Genomic DNA, 23,736 nt, shown 5'->3' with positions numbered 1-23,736 from the left:
GACCTACACTAAAAGCCTTGGCACTCTGTTTCCGTGTATCCCAGCTTAGCCAGTTTGCCTTTATAAGAATTGTGCGAGTACCATGGGTGCCCACATGCACTTTTATTTCTAGGTGTTCACCCCTGCATTTAACTGGAAGATAGTCCGGAAATGGCCAGAACAGCAAGTCCCAGCACGGAGGATATTGGCTTTCCCTCTGCCTCTCTCTACTTTATTATCTGTGGCTATGAAACATTTATTTGATAAAGCTGCGCTGCCTGCTTAACCAATCAAACCTTTCAAAATTATTCATGAGGGATGACAGATGGGGCTACAGCGTGGAGGCAAAATGATAGAGGGGGAAAGGATATTACCGTGCCAAGATGACATGCAAAATTATTCTTTGATTACTGAGATTATTATTGTGCCTCTCCAACACGCTCCGTTATCATCTGCTGTGCCTCCGTTGTCCTCAACGGGACAGTAAGGACCGCCAAATCAGGGAAACATTATTGCTAATTTGCATTGATTCAGCTTATAAAAGTGCATCTAGGAAAGCTCAGAAGTCACGGAAGAATGTACGAGTGGCTCTCGATTCGCCCCTGTGCGTTACCGAGACAAGGCCCTGCGCTCCCTTTTCCCGGGGGCTCGGTCTGTGTCTGCGGGAGGCTGCACGCCACGGGGTGCCGCGATTCACCTGCGGGGAGCGGCGCAATCGCATTAATTGTTGCCGCGTTGTGGCGACAGGGACATCTGCGCCTGCATTACCTCTGCAGCATCACTCTTTGTTAATACAAAGCTCGCATCCAGAACTTCCCGCTCTCTTTCTTTCTGTAGCTCAAATACAGAGTGTCAGGAGTGTATCTCGAGGTATCTGAAATCAGGAAACTTCATTGTTAATCAGCCAATGACTTTGGCTAGGCTGACATTTTCCTGGCTATTTTTAGTGCATGACTCAGCTGCGGTGCGCTACAGAACCTGCAAAGTCCCCGCGGGCTGCTGCCAGCGCCTCAGCCGAAGCATCAGGCAAGGAGGGAGAGGGAGTCAGAGAGGGTGAGGGCTTTGCTCACACACCTCTCCTCACAGGCGGAAGCAAACGTGTGAAATGGGGTGGTATGGCAGCTAAAGGGCATAGCGGTAACTGGGAGGGAGATATTTTATGGAGCTCTCGCAGGAATGTTTCTATACCGTGTTGCCGAGCTGGTGGAAATAAGCCTGAGCCTTGCGGATGCCAGCTCCCAAATCTGTGGTTGAAAACCCAGAAGAGAAAAAGTTTTTTTTTTTTTTTTTTTTTTTTTCCCCAGATAATCGAACCGCCTGCCCGTCTGCATGCACGGAAGCCCGTTGCTTTAGTTCTTGGAAGGAGCGTGTTTTGGTAAGCCTCAGCTCTTACCGGGTCTCCCCGCAGGCTGCTGTCCTGAAGGAGAGCCCCACGCACCCCATGGGCGACCCTCTTTAGCAGGATCCGAGACTGAAGGCATCATCTGTCGCCTCTGCAAACTAGTTTGTTCGCACACCTGACTTCACTATGCATCACTTCAGAGAGGACGGAGAGGCGACGTCCCCAGAGGCAGATTTTACCTGCATTTAAGCTCCGCGTGGTCTCCCAGCCCCGCCAGCCAGAGTAACAGGTAGCTGCGTTTCTCTCACAAACCCTTTCTCCTGGAGCTTCCCACAGCAGACCTGCCTTCGTAGAGGGCCCGTGTGACCTGCTCCCAGGGAAAAACGCTCAGGGAGAGGCTGAGCTTTTGACTTCCTATCGGCTGCCCCCAGCTCTCCTGCTCCCTCAACCCCATCTGTGGTCCAGACTTTGCTGCAACACTTTTTACACATCAGCATACAAACTGGGGTTTGAAATTAAGAAAAATACTTTCAGCTACAGCTCATTTAATTATGGTGTAATACACCGTAATTAGAATTAATCATTTACTCAGTGCCACGGTGCTACCGATGACCCCCTGCAGCTGTCCTGCCCTGCGGGACGGCAGAGGTGCTGCCAACGGCCAGGCCGGTAGAAACTGTCCCTCTACCGCCTCTGCCAGCACCTTCCTGACTGGCATGGTTGCACACTGCATTTTCCCTGCCAGTTCAGACAACCTGAATTTTTAGTGCTTGCTCCCCAAGTTCCTTCGCCATACTACTCCTTTGGTAATTTTCCCAATTCTTCCTTCATCTCTTTAGCCTTTGAAGCATGGTTTCCTGGAGGTCTTTCCATTTTATTGCCTACACAAGGCCCCTGCGAGTGCTCCTGCCCCTGGCACTGGGCTGAAAGGCTGGTGGGAGCTGGCTGTGCCCTGCGGTGCACCGTGCCACATCAATTTATACCGGCCGTGGGGCTGGCACTCAGAGCAGACATTACCAGCTACTCTGGAGCGAGGCATAAAAGATTCATAATGTATGTAACCACGCACTGCGGTAACACATGTGGATGGCAGAAAATATTTCTTCAAGACCTTCCTACTCAGCAAGTAAGCAGTAAAAAGCATTAAGCATAAGCACCTTCTGTTCTGATTTGTTTTCATCCTACAATTATTTTAAAATTCTAGTTAGCACAACAGCAAACGTTATTTGTGGTGCAATAATCTTAAGTAGCAGCAAATTCTGCCGATCAATAGGATGCTGCATTATAATATTTCCTTTCATTGCTTTTAGGTTTCATATCCTTCATGCCTTTGCATTTCATGTAGGTGTGAATAATCATGACTACGTGATTGTTTTCTCCAAGGGTATTTTACACCCCTCTTGAGCTTCCTGTGCAAACCAGATGAGTACAAGCAGCAGATGATGAACCAGTGCTAAGGACAACCCCATCACTGTGTGGGACAGTGGCGTCTTCTCCTTTGAGTCTTGTTTCCTCCCTGTTTCAAGTTGGAACATATATCAAAAAGAAAAAAAACAGTGCGTGAATCAGATTTTCAAAATATCTTGCTCCAATGTAGTTATTTTTGAAAGGCATTTGTTTAACTTGCAATTCGTTTGCAGCTGTTTCCATGTGATAATTCGTTGCCACGTGACAACATCAAAGTCAAATCAAGGCGAAGAGCTACAACAGTGGGGGGTTTCAACATAGGTTAGGATAAAAAGCAGGAAAGGAAGGAAAAATGCTTCTGAGCATCAAGTCTCCTGGAGAAGCAAGAGATACAGGAAATAGAAGGATGTACAGGGAAAGCCCAAATCAGCCTCGCTGAAAGGGGTGGGAGTCAGGAGTAAAGCTGTCAAAGCCCATGGGCTATAACAGCGAGTGGCAGCTCCCTGTGAGACGGGTCTGACCGGGAGGCTCCTGCTTCCCGGCGTGGTGTCAGGGCTGAAGGACCACAGTCCTTCAGAAGCACGTAGTGACGTTTGGGAGACAGGAGAAGCAAGGATGAACACATTTACAGTAAAGCACTTAAAGCAAAAGAAAAGCACTTGTTCCCCCCCGCCCCCAACCCCGGCTGCCAGCAGCAGTGACATAATCCAGAAGGTGAGGGAAACCTCCGCTCTCACCCAAGTCAGAGAATAAGTGAAATGGAGACTGTTTCCTAATACCAGCAAGGGTTAATGGCATTCGGGAAAGTTTCTGGCATCACAGTTAAGGGTACAGGTTTTCTAGCACTGCTAGAAAGTCAAAATTGTATTTACATTCCACATACAGTTTATATTTAACATGTCACTTGTGTAGTCAGACTTTGGATCCTGCAGACACTGAAATGCGTTTCTGAATGGCTTCATTTAACACCTCGGAGGTGGGAGGAGTGCAGGTCAGTAGCAGAGACTTGCTCCTTTGCTGGAGAGATTTAATAATTTTATGCAGCTGTGAGATCATCTCCCTCGAGATCTTCTTCAACACAAAGGAGAAAAACTCTGACGGTCAGAGTGAAACTACTTCCACATTTATAAAGCCTGGCTGCTGGCAAAACACACGTACAGCACTCAAGCAATAACCATCAAAACACCAGGCGATTTATTGTTTTGGTGTCTTCTCTGTGAAGATGTGCTCATTCAGGCCATCTAGCAGACAGTAACGCCAACACAAATCACTGACTTCCCCAAACTCAGCCCGTGAGCTGCCCCTTGGGCCTCGGCTCCAGGTGCAGCGCTCGCTTTCCACGACGCCTCCCCAGCCTGGCAAAGGGCTGGCTGCAAGGAAGTCCCCCGGCTCCAAATTTTGATGGGGGGGGAAATCAATTTTTAATAAACAGTGCAAAGAATCCAGACAAAGCCCGGCCAACTTACACTGCAAGTAACTCACATCTGTGCAACTCCCCTCGTTTGGTTTCTGGCACTTTCCAACTCTCAAATCCAAGCCGCCCTGAAAGCAATAATCATCTTCTGCTCTCCCAGAGCTCGTCCTGAGCCATGCAGGTGTGACAGCCTCCACAGCTCCTGGGCAATACCGCTGGGAAAAGAGAGAAATGGCCACCTGTGTCCGCACAGGTGGACGCGTACCGGGCTGATGAAGTGATTCACACACTGAAGCTGTGCTGCTGCCTTGAGCTTCCCGTCAAGGGCCTGATACTTGGCCAGGACAGGGGAGGACGCTGGCCACGGTCATGAACGGCACTGAAGGAGAAGTGAATTTCAGCTGAGCTGAGAGGTGCCCACGTACAGACTGTGTTTTCTCGCAAGCGGGCTGCATGGGGAAACCCAGCACCCTGGAGTGAGCATCACTTTCCAGTCTGGGTTTCCCCCCGCAGCAAAGCCCTGCTTAGGTTCGAGCAATTCCCCGCACAGGGAAATGCCTGCTCGTGGCGTACATGTCCGTTCCTCTACGGACCGATTCTTGGGCAACCAAGGCGATGCCAAAATGACCCACTTCTAAATGGACTAAGTGTCTGTGCAAACAGAATTTTGGCCGATTTCCTTTCAGAGCACTCTAAAATCGACAAACTAGCTACAACGAGGCACCCCCTCTGCCTACAGCTGGAGCTGCAGCAGCTGGAGCCCTCGTCCCCTGCCCCGCTCTCAGCCGAGTCCTGCTGCCTCCCTCCTGGTGCCGTGGCCACCAGCAAACCCCCTCGCTGTGCTTTGCTCCTTTTCTCCTCTCTGCGGGTCAGGGACACCGGCACTGGAGCTCTCCCTCGTGAAGGCCGCTGGCTCCGGCCTCGGACAGACGTGACAACAAGCACGAAACCACGTAACAGCACAGACTGCTTTGGAGGCACGGCCTGGGCGCCGGCGCGGACGCCCCGCGCTCCCTCGGGCCTGCTCGGCGCCCCCGGCTCTGCACGGAGCCGCAAACCCCGCCGCCGCCTCCCCACCTCCCGCGGGCCGGAGCCCCGAGCAGCAGCGCGCGCCGCGGCGGGGCCGGAGGGAGCGCGGCGAGGCGACCAGCCCACGCCGCGCAGCCAGGCCGGGCCGCGGCGCACGGCCGCCCACCCTCACCGGCCACGCGGGGTTGCGTGTCAGGTGTTTACTGCTCTTTTTTCCAATGCTTTCTCCTCCGTCACCTGGGCTACAAGCTTGCCAGCCCCCCTTCCCTCTGACCCTCACTCAGTTGCCTCAGAAGCTGCAGGTTTATGGAAAACTTCAGGTATCTCAGTACCCCGTACTAGAAGTGACACAGGACCCCGACCACAAGACTATTATCTAGAGCATTATCTCATTTTTTTCACTGCTGTTCCTGTCGGGCAATGGTTGCTCCAAAATCACTCTCTTGCCGTTCTTGGAGCTGAACTTGTTAAGGAGAAGCCAGCTCGGGGACATGTCCACTCCGGTGGGATGCGCTAGAGACCTGCAAGACCAGGAGCAGCGCGTAGGGGGCGATTGCCCGCTGCGGTTTTGCTCCTTTGCAGAGATCTGCTTTTCTCCAGAGCTGAGCCAAATGTGGGCTGGATGGCAGCCAGGCCGGGCCCCTGTGAAAGGCTGGCCGCGTGGCTTGGTCTGATCTGTGGGCTCGGACAGACAGACAAGCCCTGGGGCCTCAGCCAAGACGCTGAAGGTGTTACCGCTCCCAGATGTCTGCTCCTGCCCTCCACCAGGAGCTGCATAGCTGGGGCTGGAGGAGGAACATCTGCCTGGGCTTCGGCCGCTGACCCGCCTCCTGTGCAAGCCCGTCCTGGCTGTGTCCGGGAGGGGACAGACGATATGGCTGGGTGCTGAGCTGCAGGTACCGTCCTGTTTGGTCCTGGGAGAGGAGCTGGCTGGTGGCCAGCAGCAGAGTGTGGCCCGGAGCCATGAAGGTCGTGATGCTTTGCCTGCTTCAGCTGATGTGGCTGGGGCTTGCTTGCACAACTGAGGAGGACTAATGAGCGTGCAGTGCGCTTACACCTGCATTTTTTGTGCCCTGCTCTCCTAAAGCTTACCTGTGGCAAATACAAACGCACCAACCCCCCCACATTTCTCACTGGGTCGTGGGGCCTCTTATCCCCTCAGATCCCATCTCACACATTTACCAAACTGCCTTTTCAGACCACTTCTTCCAGGACAACCCAAGACTTGGCACAAATGACTGTAGCGCCCATTCGGGCACCCTGCAAATACACAGCAGCAGGGACCGTGGCACAGATGAGACCTCGGGTCACCCAGCGTACTACAAATTGGGATAATTCCCTTTGAATCCCAGTTCCTCCCACTGACTTGATGGGCCTGAGCAATGCCTCCTCAAATCACAGGAGCGAGTAAAATTTGGCTTATTCTTCTTGGAGGAAAAAATTAGAATGTGGACTGGCATGGTTTTATTTCCGTATTTTTACCAGAAATGAAGCCCAGATACAGTAGAGAAAAAGCATGATGTAACCCAGGGCTTAAGCATGCGCTTACATCCTGGAACTAATTGCCCTACGCCCCATTATTTATAGACCTGCTGCCATGCCCGGCAGCTCCAGAGCGTTTTCCTTCTCCCAAGACATCCGCGCGCTCCGCAGGACCTGCGGCATCGGCAGCTGTGTTGTGTGTGCAGCTCGCGTAGCAACTGAGCACAGCTGTCTGCCAAGGCAAACCGGCCCCGCTTCCTCCCACGGCCACTCACCGAGGCTGGCGGGGAGCGGAGGAGGGGGGCAGGCGGGGAGCGGCGCGAGCAGGACCGGCGGCCGGCGAGCCCGGCCTCAGCCCCGTACGAAGATCACCGCCTCTTGGGGGTGACCTCGGCTCGCCGCCGCAAACGCGGGCCGGCCTGGCCCACGGGCAGCGCCGCGGGGCCTCTTTCAGCGCTTCCTGTCTTCCTTTTCTCTCCTCTACTGGACTTTTTTTTAAGGAGAATCTTTCATATTTCTCTCCAAGGTTTGTTTTTATGGTGCCTCATGCTGCTTGTGAGATGCCCCGTGCCTCGACAGCGTGGCGCTCACCGCGGCTTTCCCACACCCTCGGAAAGGCGGCGACTTTGCCCTCGGCACGGCAAAGCTGCCATATTTTAAAGCTGTTTTAACAGGCTGCCCGGTGTCTGCGGTGGGACCGGAGCCCCCCTCGAGGACGCAGCGCCCCAGGTAAAGCTCACCGCCGCGAGCGCAGGCTTAACCGCTGCTGCAGATCTGCGGTCCGGATCAACTTCCCCTCTCTCCAAGAGCAAGTTTCCCTCTGCCAGTAGCAAACTGAACTCAACCACCCCTGCGACGGAGGCTTTCACCTGAGGCGCAGCGGCTGGGAGGGCGAGCGCCAGCCCGGGCAGCGGCTCGCGTCCCTCCTGCCCGCACCGAACTCGGCCGCAGACGAGCGCAGCGAGAAACAACCAGCAACTCTCACGCACCACGAAGTGCCAGTTTTACAGTCGGTTAGGAAATGGGTATGACACAGTAATCAGATTGTTTTTATTAAAAAACTTGCAATAAAATTGCTCGGAATTCACAATCTTACCTTCGATAGTTGCAATATTTTACTAGTACATAATAACACAGTCTCACATATTTACATTATAATCCTCTATTTAACAAAAATAGCCGTGTTGTACTACTGAATGCTTCCAAGTATCACCCTTAACGTTTCAGTACTTTCCCCAGCTGAGTCACTGTCCATGCTCTTTAGCATTTACAGTATATAACAAAGCAAGAAGAAAAAAAGTGTGTGCCTCGTGATTTCAGGCAAATCCCTTTAAGATGGTAGTTCTCTGACTCCCACATTTTTTCAAGAGAGATAAAGTGCATTGGAGGGGAAGATAGATACATTATAAAATATCAGCAAAGAGTTGAAGTACATATGCAACACTGCACAGAAAATAATGCTAGGAAAAAGGCTCGCTTCTCAAGCTGCTACTGCACTGTTTTGGCAGAAAGCTCACAGATGGCAGGAAAACAAAAAGCTAACTGAAAACCTAGAACTGTTTATGCAAATGCCACTGTGCAGTTTTGCCACGGTCTTTAGCTAGGTGTTTCACAAATCAAAGCGTAGCTGGCTGAACGAAGGAACTTTTTTAATGTGGAGATGAAGGGTAGTTTCCACAGTCAAAGTAACGAAATACGCTCGGTCTGCAGAGCCCGATTTCAGCCTCACCGTGCGTGGGGGCGACAGCCCTGTTCGCCCCTTTTGCCTCTCGAGGGCTATGGGCTCTGCACCCCGCCAGCCCCCGCGGGAGCGCAGGCTGTGGGGCTGGCGAGGAGCGCTGGCAGGGGCACAGGGAGGCCCAAGGGCTACAGCGGAAATGAAACCCGCTCCTGGTGTTCAAAGTAGGCTTGTGTTTGGAGATTTCACTGTTAGACAATGTTGTCTCCTAACTGGAAATTGTTTCAGTAAGCTATGCACTGATATGCAAAATAAAATGGACATGATAGTTATTTTTCTTGGGTTTTTTTCTTCCCTTTTTAAAATTGGCATTTGCTGGTATGGCTCTGCAGTGTGCAAGAACAGACATTGCTGGGAAAAACTTTGGGGCCATCACTGGAAACCAGAGTACTTCTGTTCTATTCATCATCTGCATACAAACCGGACGCCACAGTTTTTTTGGTTTGCTTATAAACTACTCCAAACAAAAATAATTCTCTTCTGCAAATGGATGGAATGCATATTTTTGACAAGTACAAAATCATGTAAAATGTTTACTAAATACAAGGACCATCTTACTATAAAAATAACAGACCCTCCCACCCACTGTCCCCCCTTTACATTTTTAATTACAAAATGATACAGACTTTTCAGGTTCCTAACATGAAACAAGAAGGAAGGATGGTAGTATGTACACATACAAAACATTTAGATAGCTGACATCTGTAATGACTGTATACATTCAGAGCCATGAAGCATCTTTGTATCTTTTTTAACACTACATAGGACTAAACAATGAGGAAATAAACAAAAAAGGGGGAAAACACTATTTTTTACTTTTTTATTTACCTTTTTTTTTTGGCATTCACTCTAGTAAGAAATAACTTCCACCAATTTACAATTAAAGTAGTTAGGAGAGGAGAGATTAATTTCAGAAGGAATATTCATCTGCTTGCTTTTCACTCAAAATACACAACATATTTATCCTTCTTATTTACTTCTCTCTTTAAAATATAGCTCATGCTCCAGACTTTTCCTTATATTTTTTTTTAATAAGTGCCAAAAAAGAGTAAGTGATTTATCGTTTTCCTGGCAGATTGGAAGCTGTGCAGCAGAGGGCACTCGTCTCCCTCACTCTCCAGTCCCAGCGTGCAGCTGCCAGCTGGGACACAAACAAATCCCAGACTAAAAAAGGTCCATCTGGCGTTCTTCTTTCCACTGCAAGGGTATCAATTAGTTCAGGTAACAGCTTGTTAAAATAAAGAATTTGTGCAGCGTCAATTGGCCCTATCTAAAAAGTTCACTAAAACAGCAGTTCCACCCTGATTTTTGCCCTCTTCCCCTAAAATATTTCATTACATTGTTTTTCATCATTGCTTTAACAAGGGCAACTCATTTCTGTCAGACCACTGCCAAATACATGCTCACGTATTTTGCATCTACAAAACAAGTGGGTTAACGCTCAGTGCTGCTTAACGAAGTAGCGACACACATTTTGAGCTATCAGGCCGCGGTGCCAGCCAGCGCTGGCTATGGAGCAGTTCGGTTCCCCCCACCTGCCTGAGACTGGGGCCCCCTTCCCTAAGCCCTCAAGCTGAACTGCACTGCAGGCCAGAGACGTCCACGGGCCTAATGTCAGCCTACGCTGCGGCCCTTTTGCGCTACTGGGATGACGTGAAGGACCCACCTGCAAATCCAGCCCTGCCCGCGCTGTCGTGCAGCGTGCTCCTCTCGCTGGGGCTGCACAAAACTTGCATAAGGCTGCGGGGAGAGACCGGCTGCTGCCCAGTCCTGCCGTGCCCGCCCAGCTTGTCACACGGCACAGCGGCAGCACCAGGCGCAGGCGAGGGTGGCACGGCCTGAGCTGCAGCCAAGCTCCTTTCCCCGCAGCAAGGGCTCCCACCGGAGCGAGCCTTCGGCAGAGGGGCCGGGGAGAACAGGCTGCGTTTCTCCCATTTTGGTCCTGCAAAAGGGATGCGTCACAACAGCAAGTCAAGCTTTCCCTCTCCTGTTCAGGCAGGCATCTTGTCCTGGTCCATATTCCTAGCATACTCCTAGCAGACTTTGGCAGCTACAAAATGAAAAAGTGGTAAAAGAAGTTTCCATTATTGCTAATGAGATAGAAACCAGAAAATTACTGTCAGTTTTCTTGGTTTGCACAGCCTGTAAGGTCTTATTCTTAGCTTATTCCAAGCTATATGCTTAGTCATGAGCTTTTCTGTGGACAGGGACAAGGAAGGAACAAGCCACCTATAAAAAAAATCAGGGAGAGCCTCAGCTGCACAAGCTGCCATGCATTTTCCTTTGTTATGTATAGCCCACATTGTCATTTCAGTACAGACTAATTGTCACAACAAGGACTTACAGTCTTGAGACCTATAATGGCTCTTGCCCTGAGCATTGCCTTTTAATCACAAATTTCCCTTGAAGCATACATTCAAAGGAGGGAAATTTTAAGGTAGAACACTGGAAAAAATACACAGTAACTCTAACAGGATAGCAAATGAAACACATTTTCCGGAAAATCTATAGCTGTATACTGCTAATTAAAAATAGATGTGCTAAGTTGTCTGCAGGTACCTGCCAGGGCAACTTATCTACATGCAAACATCCTCTGAGCTACACATTTTCAAAATTGGACAATGATTACTTTTTATTTAATAAGAGGGAAAAGAAAGTTGATTTATGGGTTTAGATAATAACTTTGGCTCACCAAATGCATATTCTTTGAGAAAGATTAAATTCAGAGCTGTATCTGTTTCTGGTACTTGGGTTCATTTTGTTAACAGAACAATTATGTATCATAAACTAGTCACGCAACAAGAGACAAAGTACTGATCTTCTTGCAACTATGTCCTGTGGACCTGATCCAGAGTCACGAAACTAAAGCAGCGAGATTCTAGGTACCTCTTTTCATATGCGATTTCAATCATATATATTTCAATTTTTTTCAAATTGTTTGTATAGAGTCTTTTTCTTTAATGCCACAATCTCACATATAAAAACAGTCCAAAAATGATGGTTGCTTGTGTTTTCACTATAATACAGTTTCCATAGTCCTATCAATGCACTTACATATGCATACATGGAAATTTAATTCTATAGAAAGCTTAAAGGACAAATTGTGCTATGATTGCCCGGATCCTGTCTGTGATGCTTTATAAAAATCTGTAAACCGACACCTCTTCCCCTCCCTCCCCCAGCACGTGCCAGATCTGTGTCCTGGACAGAACGGGTGAGCGGTGAGGAGCGCACGCAGAGCCAGCACCTTCACATCAGCATGCCTGCATATCCGCACGCACCCTGCAGGTTACCTGTGAGTGGAGTTATGCCCCTGTAACTGTTTGTGTGTGCTACCTATTGAATAGGTCTTTGGGAAACCAGCTTAATGAAACCCATGAAAACCAAAGGAAACTGGAGCACAGGCTCTGTCTGTCCAAGTTTCATCCTGTAGCTCGGCCATACAGCAGAGAAGCTTCGCGAAGCCAAGTGTTTCTCCCACATAGTACTTAATGCATACTTGCTAATGGAAAATAAGAGGAAAGATCCTCAGATGAAAGGAACAGGATGCGCTTGGAGAGAAACAAGATCAGCTTAGTGACAAGAATGCTTTTCTTATAGAGCTGAGCTGCCTCCAGCCAGGGGCAGGGCCATGAGGTGCCACCAGTGGCAGAGAAAAAACCCGCGCAGGCCATGGGCAGTCACAGAGGAAGCCTGCAGGATTATTCACACGAGCACTTCTTCATCAGAGCATTTTGGTTTTGCCTGGCTGCAGGCAGTGGGATGTTTCCTCTTCTGAACAGGCGGTGCTGCACCTCGGCTGTCTGAAGCCCACGTATCCACATGGAGATTTAATGCCGGGCCCTAGGCTTAGCAGGCAGCAGTCGTGAGGAATCAGAGACTGCTCAAGAAGGGACTGATCTTCCCAAACCTGCAAATCCTAAACCTGTGGATATGCAGATCTGCAGAATTAAGGCTTTCATATGTGTTACAAACATACCTCTGGGGTCTTAATATTTATGGAGCACCTCAAATTTCAAAGGCATTCACATGTTTTATATACAAAAAAAAAAAAAAAAAAAAAAAAAAAAAAAAAAGAAAAAGAAAAAAAAAACACATTGTCAACCATGTCCTGCTTTAGAAAAACATTTCCATTTGACACAGGGGCTTAAATACACTCATACAAGATCTGTTGAAAACAATGTGATTTCAGTACAAGTCCAAAATCAGATGTAAGTGCTTCTCTGAACAAGGACAGATTTAAACATTTACTTAAGTGCCTTCTTAAGTTCAGGCTTCAGTGATGCATAACATAGCCTTGCACTGGTTACCATTTAACGATGCTCAGACCTTTGGAACAACTGAGGAAAGAAATGGAAAAATATCTGCCCGGAGTGACACTGCAGTAAGATTTGGGAAATAAGAGCTGAAGGAACCCTGAGCCATTTGCTACGGTGACTCTCGACAAGACCACAGGATACTGATAGGTAAAAGCAGCTCCCATAGCCAAGCACTCTGCCTCTATCAGTGGGTGACAGCAGATGCCTCGGGAGCAGATCTAGTCATGGATACTTAAGAAAAGAGCATGTACAGCATGATCCTCCTCTGCAGTCCTTCCCCAGCTCCTACCAACAAGGGCAGGGTCTCAGTTACCTATCCGGTGTGATGCACCTTTCATGCACAGCTCGCTTTAATGCTATTCCTGGGCAAATGACCCAACACAGAGCCAGCTGGGAGTTTCACCTCCTGCTTCAGCCTACGGTTTTACAGCCTCTAGTACAAGCGTGGACTTTGCTTGCTTTGCTGTGCTGTGGTGACTTCATTGCAGCAACAGATAATTGGCCAATCTCTCCACTGAGATTAAGTTTGTGAAATAAAATGAAGAGTTTGCAACACTTTCTCTGGAACTGAAACGGTATTTCCTACGGCCAGGAGTTTTGTTTGTCACTGATCTGCCATGGATGGATGTTAAAGGATTGCTGATACCTCAGCCATCCTGTTCCTGATACTCCTGTGACATGTAACATTCAGGCCCCAGCAAAACTGGAAGATATTAGAGAAGAAGCAAGTCCTCTGTTGTAGCAGGGTCCATACTTCCCACAGGGAGATGCAGCTGCACGTAACCAGTTTCTCTCTTTGCCCTGCATTACCATTTGAGGTGAATTTCATTCCTATGTGAAAGGCCAGTATTAGGCATATGCACCACTTAAATCCCATTTCAGCATTATTTCCAGCACTTAAGTGGAGCCTATGTGGTACCTTGTGCAAATTCTCTGTATAGGGGTGAATTTCACCATCAGTTCCCCTGAGATTATGGGCCTTTCACACAGCAACAGGGAACAGAGAGGACATTAAAGAATATGAAAAAGATTATAAACCCACAAATATTGGCAAGAGTGACCAAGGGCGGGCACACAGTCTGGAACTATCTCTAACTTCCTTTTTAAACCAAACAGATCTCCAACTGTTTGCACCTCTGTAATTAAAAAAAAAGATGTCCTTTTGAAAGGTCTATAAAAACGTAGTGGCACATTTCTGGACCATGGTTTTGAAGTATTATTAGCTTGTGTTCCTTTACTTCAAACTTACCCTGCAGCTTACGGACTAGGAACATTAAAAAACCGAGCTATAAAATTAACTGAGTTCTGACTGGACAACAAAGCATATTTTTTCCTTCTTCCTGCATTAAAAAACAAGCCATCAAAAATTTTAGGGATAGTAATAAACACATTTGTTCCTGAATAAGATCTGACAGGCAAATTTTGGCAGAAAGTTAGTTTCCACAGACAATGTGTAATCCACAAGAAGATGAAATGCAGCACGAACCCTAATATTTGCATTTTGCGATGCTGCTGTGACACAATTAAGTGAAAATATTTGACCTCTCCATGAAATTTTGAGGCAAGCTGCATTGTTGATTCTCCTGACTCAGGAGGCTGTAATGTGATTTAAACCATCTGACTGTCAACAGAAACCCTTTACTCTTGTATAACAGTAAGCTAAAAGTCCTTCTTCACAGTTAACTGTTTTGACTGAAAAATGAAACTGTACACTAAATAAGTGACAAAATAATTTTTCCTCTGGAAAGCATAATTCAGGATGGATGGACTAAATAATAATTACAGGTCATTATTATTTAGATTTTTTTTTATGCTACTTCTGTTTGTTTCCAGATTTCCTCCCCAAAATGTTTTGCTATATATAGTTCTATATAAATTGCCAGTATTCTGTTATGCTTGTGATAACACGAACAGGGACTCTGGAGGCAAGAAACCACCTGGATTCTTGATAACAAACAGGCAAAACTGCAGTTAAAGAAAATTGAAGTGAAACACATTAAGAAAAAAAATAAAACAAAAAGTAAACATTTCATCCAGCTGCCTCTTGCTTCATTAGCAAGCAAAAATTACCATTTTTGACACTGTTATTAGCATCTCCAGACCCTTTCTCAGAATATTTTCATCTTCCACAGCTGTTAACAAGCACCCTCTGGAAACCTCTCAGACATTCCTTTGGCCTACTGGTCAGATTTTGGTCTGTAAAATTAAGAGAACACACAATGTTACAGTAGATCTTCTTTTCCAGCTATTGAATTATGACTTGAAGGAAGGTCATTGAGGCCACGTACCAACAACTGCTAACAGCCTAAAATACAGCAAAGGATTACAAGGACAAGGTGAAGCTTAATGCTTTTCTTTCTCTCCCTCATATGGTACCAAACTTGTTTTGAATAGAGCTCTCTCTAAGTAAAAGCCAACATAATGCAGTTTTAAATAAAAATTCAGCAACCTCTGTTGATTCAGATCTCTCTTACAAATAAAAGCTTTCAAAATACATGATTTCCAAGGCTCCATTTAACAAAAGCAGGATTCATATTAATACAAGGTGCTGAAGCCATGTATACGTCACGCAGAAATGTCAAGGCAACAATAAATCCTGGAGTCAGGTCATGAAGTGACCAGTGTACAGCAATTGAAATTGTTGGATTGAACTCTTGAAAAGGTTGGGGTCAGTTAACAAAAATATAGTGTCCATTCATAACAAACTATAAACAAACAAACAAACATACATAGGTCTTAAAAAAAAAAACCAAACAAAAACCCAATTGAACAAGTGTAGAAAACACTCAAGCTGTCATTTCAGTTGCGTATTTATGAGCCACTGAAGAGCTGCATGACTGCTCTCAAGCACATGGGTAAACGGGAAGCTTTCATCTTCCATGTGAACCAAATGAACATGTGCAGATGATGAAACTGCAACCAGGCAAACACAAGTGTTGCTATTGCTTTTCGTGACCGTCTCAGAATGGAGTGTGCTGGAGTGACAGTGCTCTGGAGGTGTGTGCATGACTGGTCCAAATCCTAGAAAGCTGACTCGGTCCCTCCCTGTGACCCTCCCCTGTAGTTTAGTGTCAGATTTCTGTGTGTTTTTCAAGACTTCACCTCTTCGCAGTCTTGATCAGTGGAAAGCTCCACGTCAGACAGTCCAACCTCCATTGCCATAATCAATGAAATATCTGAATCACTACTGACTGTTGGCTCCTGTTCATCTGTGAAGGTAGAAAAGACAGGAAAAGTGCGTTATGTTCATGTCTTTCTGCCAGTGTATTACAGGTTTTTTAACTCAGCAGACAGGACCCAAAGGCAGATCTAGGTTTCTCGATTGCCAAGGTTGTGTTTAGATTCTCAGCTTTGCTCTTGTTTGGTATCTGTATAAACGATTTCAAAAACATCACAATGTTCACCCCATCAGTAGTAAGAAACAAGTTAAGGAGCTGGGATGAGCAACGCTTTCATCTCCTCATCATCCTCCCAGGGCTCTCATTCCAGGCCCTTCACCTCCACGACTTCCCTCCCACCCTTGAGCACTTCCAGCACGGTCCCCTTCTGCTTCCTCTCCACACAGCTGCTCTGCTCTCCTTTCCCTCATCTGTCCCACAGCCACGAGGGAAGACGCCTGGCACCCCCTGGCACCCTACTGTCTCCCCCAAAAGGGAAGAGGTAGGTTATGAACAAACTTTTAGGCACATGGTACAGTGGGTTAGACACCAGAAAAACATTTTTAACAAGAAAAAAATGTGCCCCAAACTTCACTGGGTGATGGGATCTCTGTTATGGGATGCTTTTAAGAACAGGTTAGGCAAATTTCTGGAAGGAGTAACATTGGTGTCATTAGTTCTGCCTCAGGACTGGACTACTTGCCTTGTCTGGTCCACTTAAACCTGTTTTATATTTACCTTTTGCTTCAATTTTCAGATACATTGTAGGTTCCTGATTCAGGACCAAGGAATCTACCTTAATCCAACACGATCGTGAAAACATTAACAGTCGGATCATTAACGTTCACCCAGCTACAAATCCGAACAAAACTGCAAGTGCAGGAGGAATAAATTATTTTTGTTTGATCCTGCTGCCCTTACTATGCATGTATTTAGCAGCAGGCAAAACCAAGAGATTATAAAGGCCTCAAAGCTAATTTTATTTCAAGAGCAATCCAGAGAAACAAACTTCAATGGCTCTCTGGGGAGATTTTCAAAGGTGCAAAAATCACATAGGTGGCCAAGTCCCAGAGACAGTCTAGAACTTAAGAGAAGAAGTTGATGGCTCCTATGTTCAAGTGGTTTAATTGTAATGATGACATTTATGTTGTAACAATACATTTAAATCAGGTTTTCCTTTACATATTTTATTTTTCAGACAATAGAAGCAGAACTTGACTGATGCTGAAAAGTCTGAAAGTTGAATACCTAAGAAATAATAAAGATGAAACATTTCAGAAAAGTCAGAAAAATAAAAACTCCTCATAGTTTAATTATTCACTTGGAGCTAAATGAGCACAATTAGTCTCCTCTTAAGAGCTACATGTTTTTCAAATTGGTTTTACAGAAAAATATGTATTTACTTGTACTTTGATTAGATCTCGTGCTCTGGAGAGAAACCTTCAGTGGGCTCTGTATTATTCATAGTGAGAAAGCCAACAGGTTCCTTTATAATCCTATCTGATTTTCACCCTGGATTATTTTTGTGCTTTCTTGATTGCAAGATGAATAATTAATGCACACAACTTCTTTATATCTCTATAATATTTTTCCTATTGATATCACAAGTAGTTAAAAGTTTCTAGGCATTGCTTCTGACTAGAAATGTTTCTCCTGGAGGAGGAGGAAGTACTTACCGGCTGAATGACATACAATGCAGACCTCAGTGGTCTGCAGTTACATCGAACTATTAGGTGAATTGTCAGATCCAAGAGTGCTAAAGTGCTAAACACACACATCACTGAGACCCAAAGCATCATCTTGAGGGTTATCAGCTCCCTGAGCCAGAAAGACGTGGGTCCAGACTACTGGATTATTAATCAACCCCCTGCCCTGTAACTAATACAATTTTTAGAAACAATGACAGTGGTTATTTAAATGGTGACCTAAGAGCAAGCTTACATTTGCATTATGGAGTTCCCAGGGCTTGGCCACGTTAAATAGCTGCTTGGAGCACTCTCGGAGAAAGCTGATTTTAATCTGAGCTGTGCAGGAAAGAGCAACTGGCTGAATTGTGCGAGTTAGCCAGAATTATGTTGAACAGGCAGGCTGACCTGCCAATACCAAATGTCATAGTGTCAAAGGAGAAGTGTTACAGTGCTGAAATGTTACTTCAAGAATTATTGCTTCTTTCAGGGCTGAGTAGCAGAAAAAGATCTCAAATGAGTTCAAAACGGACAGATAGAAGTAGATGTCCAGCTCACCTGCCAACTTTCTAAGCCTTTTGTGTACAGAAGCACCTGAAATCTTTCCAAATCAGCGAACTTCACTTTCGCATTAAAAGCTCTATACAATTATAGGAATTTTTGGATCTTAATCTTCCCAGACTGCAGGTTTTGTAGTTTGTCTCCTTTGGGACTGAAGTGCAGCTCAGTAAGAACAATGGACAAAGGATCCTAAAAATGCCCCTCCTGGCATTGCTTCTCGAGCGCAGCAAGAGCGCCTAGCAACATGAATACTCCATTTTCCTTGCTTGCTAACCGTGCAGCAGTTTAAAATCCTGAAGTTTCAGCTTGCTGTTTCAGCAGACTGGGGAGAAAAGCTCAGCTACCACCACGGCTTCCGTGGGGCCAGCACCAGCGTTCCTCTGCAAGATGTGGACTACACAAGGAAATTAATGCATCCCTCAGCTCTGCACCTCATGCTTGCTCTGGTAAACACAAGTCCTACTACTGCCTGCAATGTACGCAGGATGAAAGCCAGGAGGCTGCTGACGTTACACAAAACATGGGTCTATTTTTGATAACTCTGGGTGCAGATCTGGCTGTAAGGTCTACTAACTGCCTCAACCTGGCTCTCCCACAGGACACAGGCTTTCTAGACATTTTTTTTCTTTCTTTTCTTTCTTTTTTTTCTTTTGCCAGGTGTACAATAACCTGAGCCAGCATAGTTCATTAATTTTGTAAAAGGTAAGCAAAGCTCAGCAAGTGCTAGGAGCTTAGACCACATGTTACATCCTTGGTTTTTAGATCTTATTTTTGATTACAAAGTTCATAAAAATCACAGAACTTCTACAGAACATGCCTGATTCAGTATTAAGAACTTCTATGATTTTTTTTCAAGTTGTGTGTGATTTGGTGTTTTTCTTAAAGCGCTGAAGTCAGGTGAAGATCTCAACTTTCAGTGAAGATCTCAGCTTTCACAGAAAAAAAATCATAAGAAGTAAAAAGAAAATAAAGATGATTTTTCTTAACATCTTCTAACTTCTAGAAAAGCTTTATTATGGAATAAAGGACTTGTGATTTTGGATGTTTGAGATTGACAATCCTGTCTGACAACATGCATTATAATACTTCCACTGCAAATTACAGTGTTTTATGCCACAGGCATGCTGCTTAATGAAGCAAAATGCACTTCCCAAGCTGCTCTTCAGCCTGAGTGCTAGTGCCTACAGCAGAAAACTGCAGACCTCATTGCCACAGTCCTGTCATGTCAGTGAGAGAAACACTACACACCACGGCATGCTGCCTACTTCCAGACAGACCTTTTCCACCCACTTTTATTCTCTGACACACATTTGCTTGAGAAGGGTGCAAAAATCCAAAGCCCTTCTCTAGCTAATAATACCTTAAACTTAACTGTACTAACGCATGGAGAATATCACCAGCTAGATATGGAACTGCCCTACATAATAGTGGCACAGTCCTTACCCATTGCAATGCTCATTAAGCACTATTTAGATTTGAGTATAATTGCAATCAAATAAGAATTAAAATAGTTAATTACTTTAGCACTTTAAAACCAGTAAGAGTGCATGCTAGTACTGGTTACCTACTGTTACTGATAGCCCTACTACTTTGAACACGTATATAGCTGTTGTACACTAATAAATATTCAAAAAAAAAAAAGTTAGACATACGGGTTTCTAAGAATTCGATACTGTTGGCAAGGTACCTAAACATCTAGCAGTGAGGGAAATGTGCATTTACAAAAATATGCATCTCCCATGTGTAGGCAAACATACAGACATGGACACAAATCTGGCTACAGTTGCAGCGATCCAGTCAAGGATGAGGAACAAGCTCACACAACTGCAGTGAGTTTTGCACTCCCTGAGGCCTCGCTCCTGGTCACCAGCACATCCCTTTCAAGAGGACTGCGCTGGATACGGCACTGTGATGTCCCGGACACCGGCTGCACAGAAGAGCTCCCCTCGTGCTGGTCTGGCTTGTCCTCGGGGCTGAGGCAGCCCCGGCTCCCCCGGGGAGCAGAAGCTGCTGATTGAGCTGACAAAGCCACAGTGAATCTGCAACCAGGAGACCAACAGAAAAATAAGAATACCGTAAACGTTCATACAGCAAAAGCTTCTCAGGATTAAATGGAAATAAGGTCTGCCTAGGATGGCAGCTTTTTTTTCCCTGGACCTTCAGATAGCTCTCTGCCATTACACCTATCCATAAGCAGAGAAGTATTGATTCTTGCATATGAAATGAAAGCTGTCACCAAGTGTGTAATTCATCTATTGAAAGTGCAACAAAATCTAGCAATCTCCTGTTCTTGTGGATTAAAAACACAGGCCAGAGCAACAAACTATGCAGCTGGGAGTCAGCCTCCATTCCCTCTTTTATTATCAGTGGTCTGTGAGCTAATTCAGCATACTCAGGAACTGCGTCCTGCATGGCACATCACTAACGGCTGCACGGAGCTGTGCAATGCTGATGATTTTCGTCACGACAGTCATGTGAACCAGGTAGTAAGAAAAAGCTGTTACGATGCTACTGACTTAGGTGTAATCTATTTGACTAGCTATACAAGGCTGAGCGTGTAGCCTAAGAAACAGGTCCTGTTTTGTCCTCTGAAATTTTAATTCTTCAGTTCTTGATGGCAGATGCCCAACTTAGAGGAGAAATGTATAATTATTAATTTCTTCATCTAATGAAACGCTTAAGAAATTATCACCTATTATATCATCGAAGCCAGATCCTTAGCTGACAGACACTTTACAGCAGACAACAGGATGCTAACTAAAACCTGATTTTGACACTAAATACACAACAAAAATTGGGCTTCATTGCACTGTTCATTTCACATTTTTCCCATGGAGAAATTTATCCAATTTTAGAACTCTTTATTTCTGATGACAGAACTAAGCCAAAATGTGAAATCTTGAGTGAAAAATATATCTAGGCAAATACCTGAAATGTACTCATGTGAACCGCATTCCAGTTTGAGATTCAAGTCCCTTCTAAGAGCACTGTCCCCAGCTAGATATGTCTAGAAGCATTTTGCACTAGAAGGAACCAGAAATTTGGCCAATTCCTAGAGCTCTGAGGATTTAAGGAGAAAATGTACCCACGGTCATTACAAGCACTGATATGGGACTTTTACAAAATCAGATTCTGGTCCTTATAAAGCCACAGAAACCTACCAAGGTAAGTAGTGTTATTCAGACTTTGTTTCTAGAATAACAACAGCTAAGATACTATTCATGGCTTTTGATTTGTGACAAGGAGGAAGGAGATACGTCTAGAGCCCTCTAATTTCATTTGTATGCTCAGGCAAACCATGTGCTGAAAATATAATTTGATTACCTCCAGTGAAGCAGAGGTATGTTCTGGGCTCTGACAGAAGCCTCTTCCCATTGAAAAGATATCAGTGACACAGAAACAAGGTCCCTTTCTTGGAGCAACTCACCTTATTTTTGCTATGCAGTGCTGGCTCAGAGGTAGGTCACACACAGTAATGGTGCACAGACAACACTAAAATGTGGAAATTATAGCCAAGATCCCATGTCCAATTCCCAGGAGAAAACTCTACCTAAGAATGTTCTTTACTGTTACAGAGTACGTTGCTCCCTCCCAGTGCAATCCTGCAACAGCATCACTTTGCTGCTTGTGTCTAAGAAAAAGGGCACAATCCTGTTAAGTTAGTACATCAAACAGCAACTCCTTCCACAACAGATGATTAAAATTATTTGCAAATTAATCCTCCTGTAATTCATATTGGCTCCTTGTATAAACAAAGTCCCCAAATCTTTCTATATCATCTTGATAGTCCTAACACTTTAGAATAGGCTGTAACTGCAGTAACAAAACAATCGAAATAAAACGCATTGCGAAAATGCCTATAAAATCTGTAATGCAAAAGAAGCATTGGAAATATGTTTGAGGAGAAAGTGTTATTAAAAACTATTATTAATATAGTCCTTTGTACACAGAGACTAACAAAATGGATGAAGTCTGCCTGGCAGCAATTGAGAACAAAGTACTGAGAAATATTTTATTGTTCTCTAGCATCAGAGACTGAGGACAGAGACTCTTTTAGGAGTAGGAGGAAAAAGTACTTGAGCAAGGTAAGTGCTTTTGAAAGATAAGGGTAGAATCTTTTCCAAAAAGAACAAGACAGAGCTCTGTGAATATACTAATGGCAACAGGGCTTCATCCAGGGGATAAGGCAGACAGATAACTTCTGCAACACAGATGTTGCAAAGGACACCGAAACATCGGCATGCCAGAAAGAGCTGAGCACTGTGACCTGACCAGATTCCCTCAAGACAACATTTTAAAAATGCCTTTAACTGGATCAAACCTTTCAGAGGCTGAGAAACTTGAAAGATGGCCCTGGCGATGATATAAAACTTAAGAGACACTCCCAAAGCAACCTTGTTTTTTCTTCTTAACTGAGTGAAAAGGCAACAAACTTTCTTCCCTTAACCTTTCTTTAGGAGATACGTTTTAGGAGAACATACAGCATCTTTTCATGGAAAACAGCCAAAGATAAGAGTTTTCCATCTTCAAACACCTTGCAGTACAAAGGGGTAACCTCATCATCATTTTAGAGATGAGTTAGAGAGACATGGTTATTCAAGGCATTCACTAATTCTGAGTGCCCAATTAAGATGCCACAATCCATGATTTTTCAGTGATAGCATTAAACATTGTATGCGCCAAGCATACCTTCCACTATTTCAGATACAGCTGTAAGTACTCAGCACCTATGGAAATCAAATCCCAGAATCTCAAATCAAACATCTGAAAATGAAGGACTACTGTCAACTTTCTGAAGCCTAAATTTGAAGCATCTCACACTTTGCAAATGAAGTTTAATAGCAATTACCTGACAAGGTATTTTGTGTTTTGGCAAAACCAATAAACCTAACTTCATGAACAGCATGGAAAGTATCAGCCACCAACTGTTCTATCCAAAAAAGAAAGAAAAAAATCCATCTGAATAAGGACAAATGATACAAAACACATGGCGCAGATAGCAAACACATTTACAGAAAGCTGAACAAAAGGAAAAGAACACATACGAGACGTTACAGTGTGTTACAGCGTGGAGACAGCTGAGACTGATTGGCTGGAGTGCCAAAGCCTATTTCTCTCTTTCTCTTTCTCTCTCACACACACACAAATTTATATATAAAACAAGCTTATACTTGTCTGTTGGGATTCTGTCCATGAAACAGAACAGTTTGAAAGACTTTGAAATTCACAGCAAGTATCAACATTATTTTAGGAGTCTTCTGCCTGTAACAGGTTGGCTAACATTGTGGGAACTCTTGATCAGCTACCTTAAAGGGGAGCCGCCAACCTTCTCTGTGATACATAGCACATACTTCTGCCAGGCATGACATAACAAAATCTAGTATCTTTACCTTGGGTATACTTTCCTCTCTCCTAACTCTTATGGGTCACACATTCATTATGTCCCTGTCCTAGGACTAACAGGGAAACTTCTTATGTCGCCCAATTATTGCAACACCATTTTCTCTCCCTATAGCTAGTCTTCCCCTTTGCCTATTGACAAGTCAGTCAAAACAGGATCAGAAAAATCATCTGAACAGTCAGCGCAGTAGTCATATTAGAGGCCTCTTGTGCTGATTTGTA

The 23,736-nt window shown here is 45.2% G+C and overlaps 1 protein-coding gene and 1 long non-coding RNA gene across 2 annotated transcripts in view; one reads left to right on the top strand and one right to left on the bottom strand.

Moving 5' to 3' along the window:
- Positions 1-1,282: 1,282 nt before the first annotated feature.
- Positions 1,283-2,448, top strand: LOC134140351 (uncharacterized). The gene is made up of 3 exons (XR_009958389.1): positions 1,283-1,354; positions 1,442-1,610; positions 2,161-2,448. It is a non-coding gene; the product is annotated as an uncharacterized LOC134140351 (long non-coding RNA).
- Positions 2,449-12,510: 10,062 nt separating this feature from the next.
- RNF150 (ring finger protein 150) overlaps positions 12,511-23,736 on the bottom strand; it is a 126,464-nt gene continuing 115,238 nt past the window's right edge. Inside the window, exon 7 of the mRNA XM_062573945.1 lies at positions 12,511-15,919. Within this exon, the coding sequence (XP_062429929.1) occupies positions 15,801-15,919 (119 nt within the window). The 3' untranslated portion in view covers positions 12,511-15,800. The remainder of the gene's footprint in view (positions 15,920-23,736) is intronic.

The sequence above is a fragment of the Rhea pennata genome, chromosome 4 (assembly GCF_028389875.1).
Source record: "Rhea pennata isolate bPtePen1 chromosome 4, bPtePen1.pri, whole genome shotgun sequence".
In the NCBI taxonomy this organism is placed as follows: Eukaryota; Metazoa; Chordata; class Aves; order Rheiformes; family Rheidae; genus Rhea; species Rhea pennata.
The sequence above is the reverse complement of the archived record's forward strand: the minus strand, read 5'-3'. Positions and strand labels throughout refer to the sequence as shown.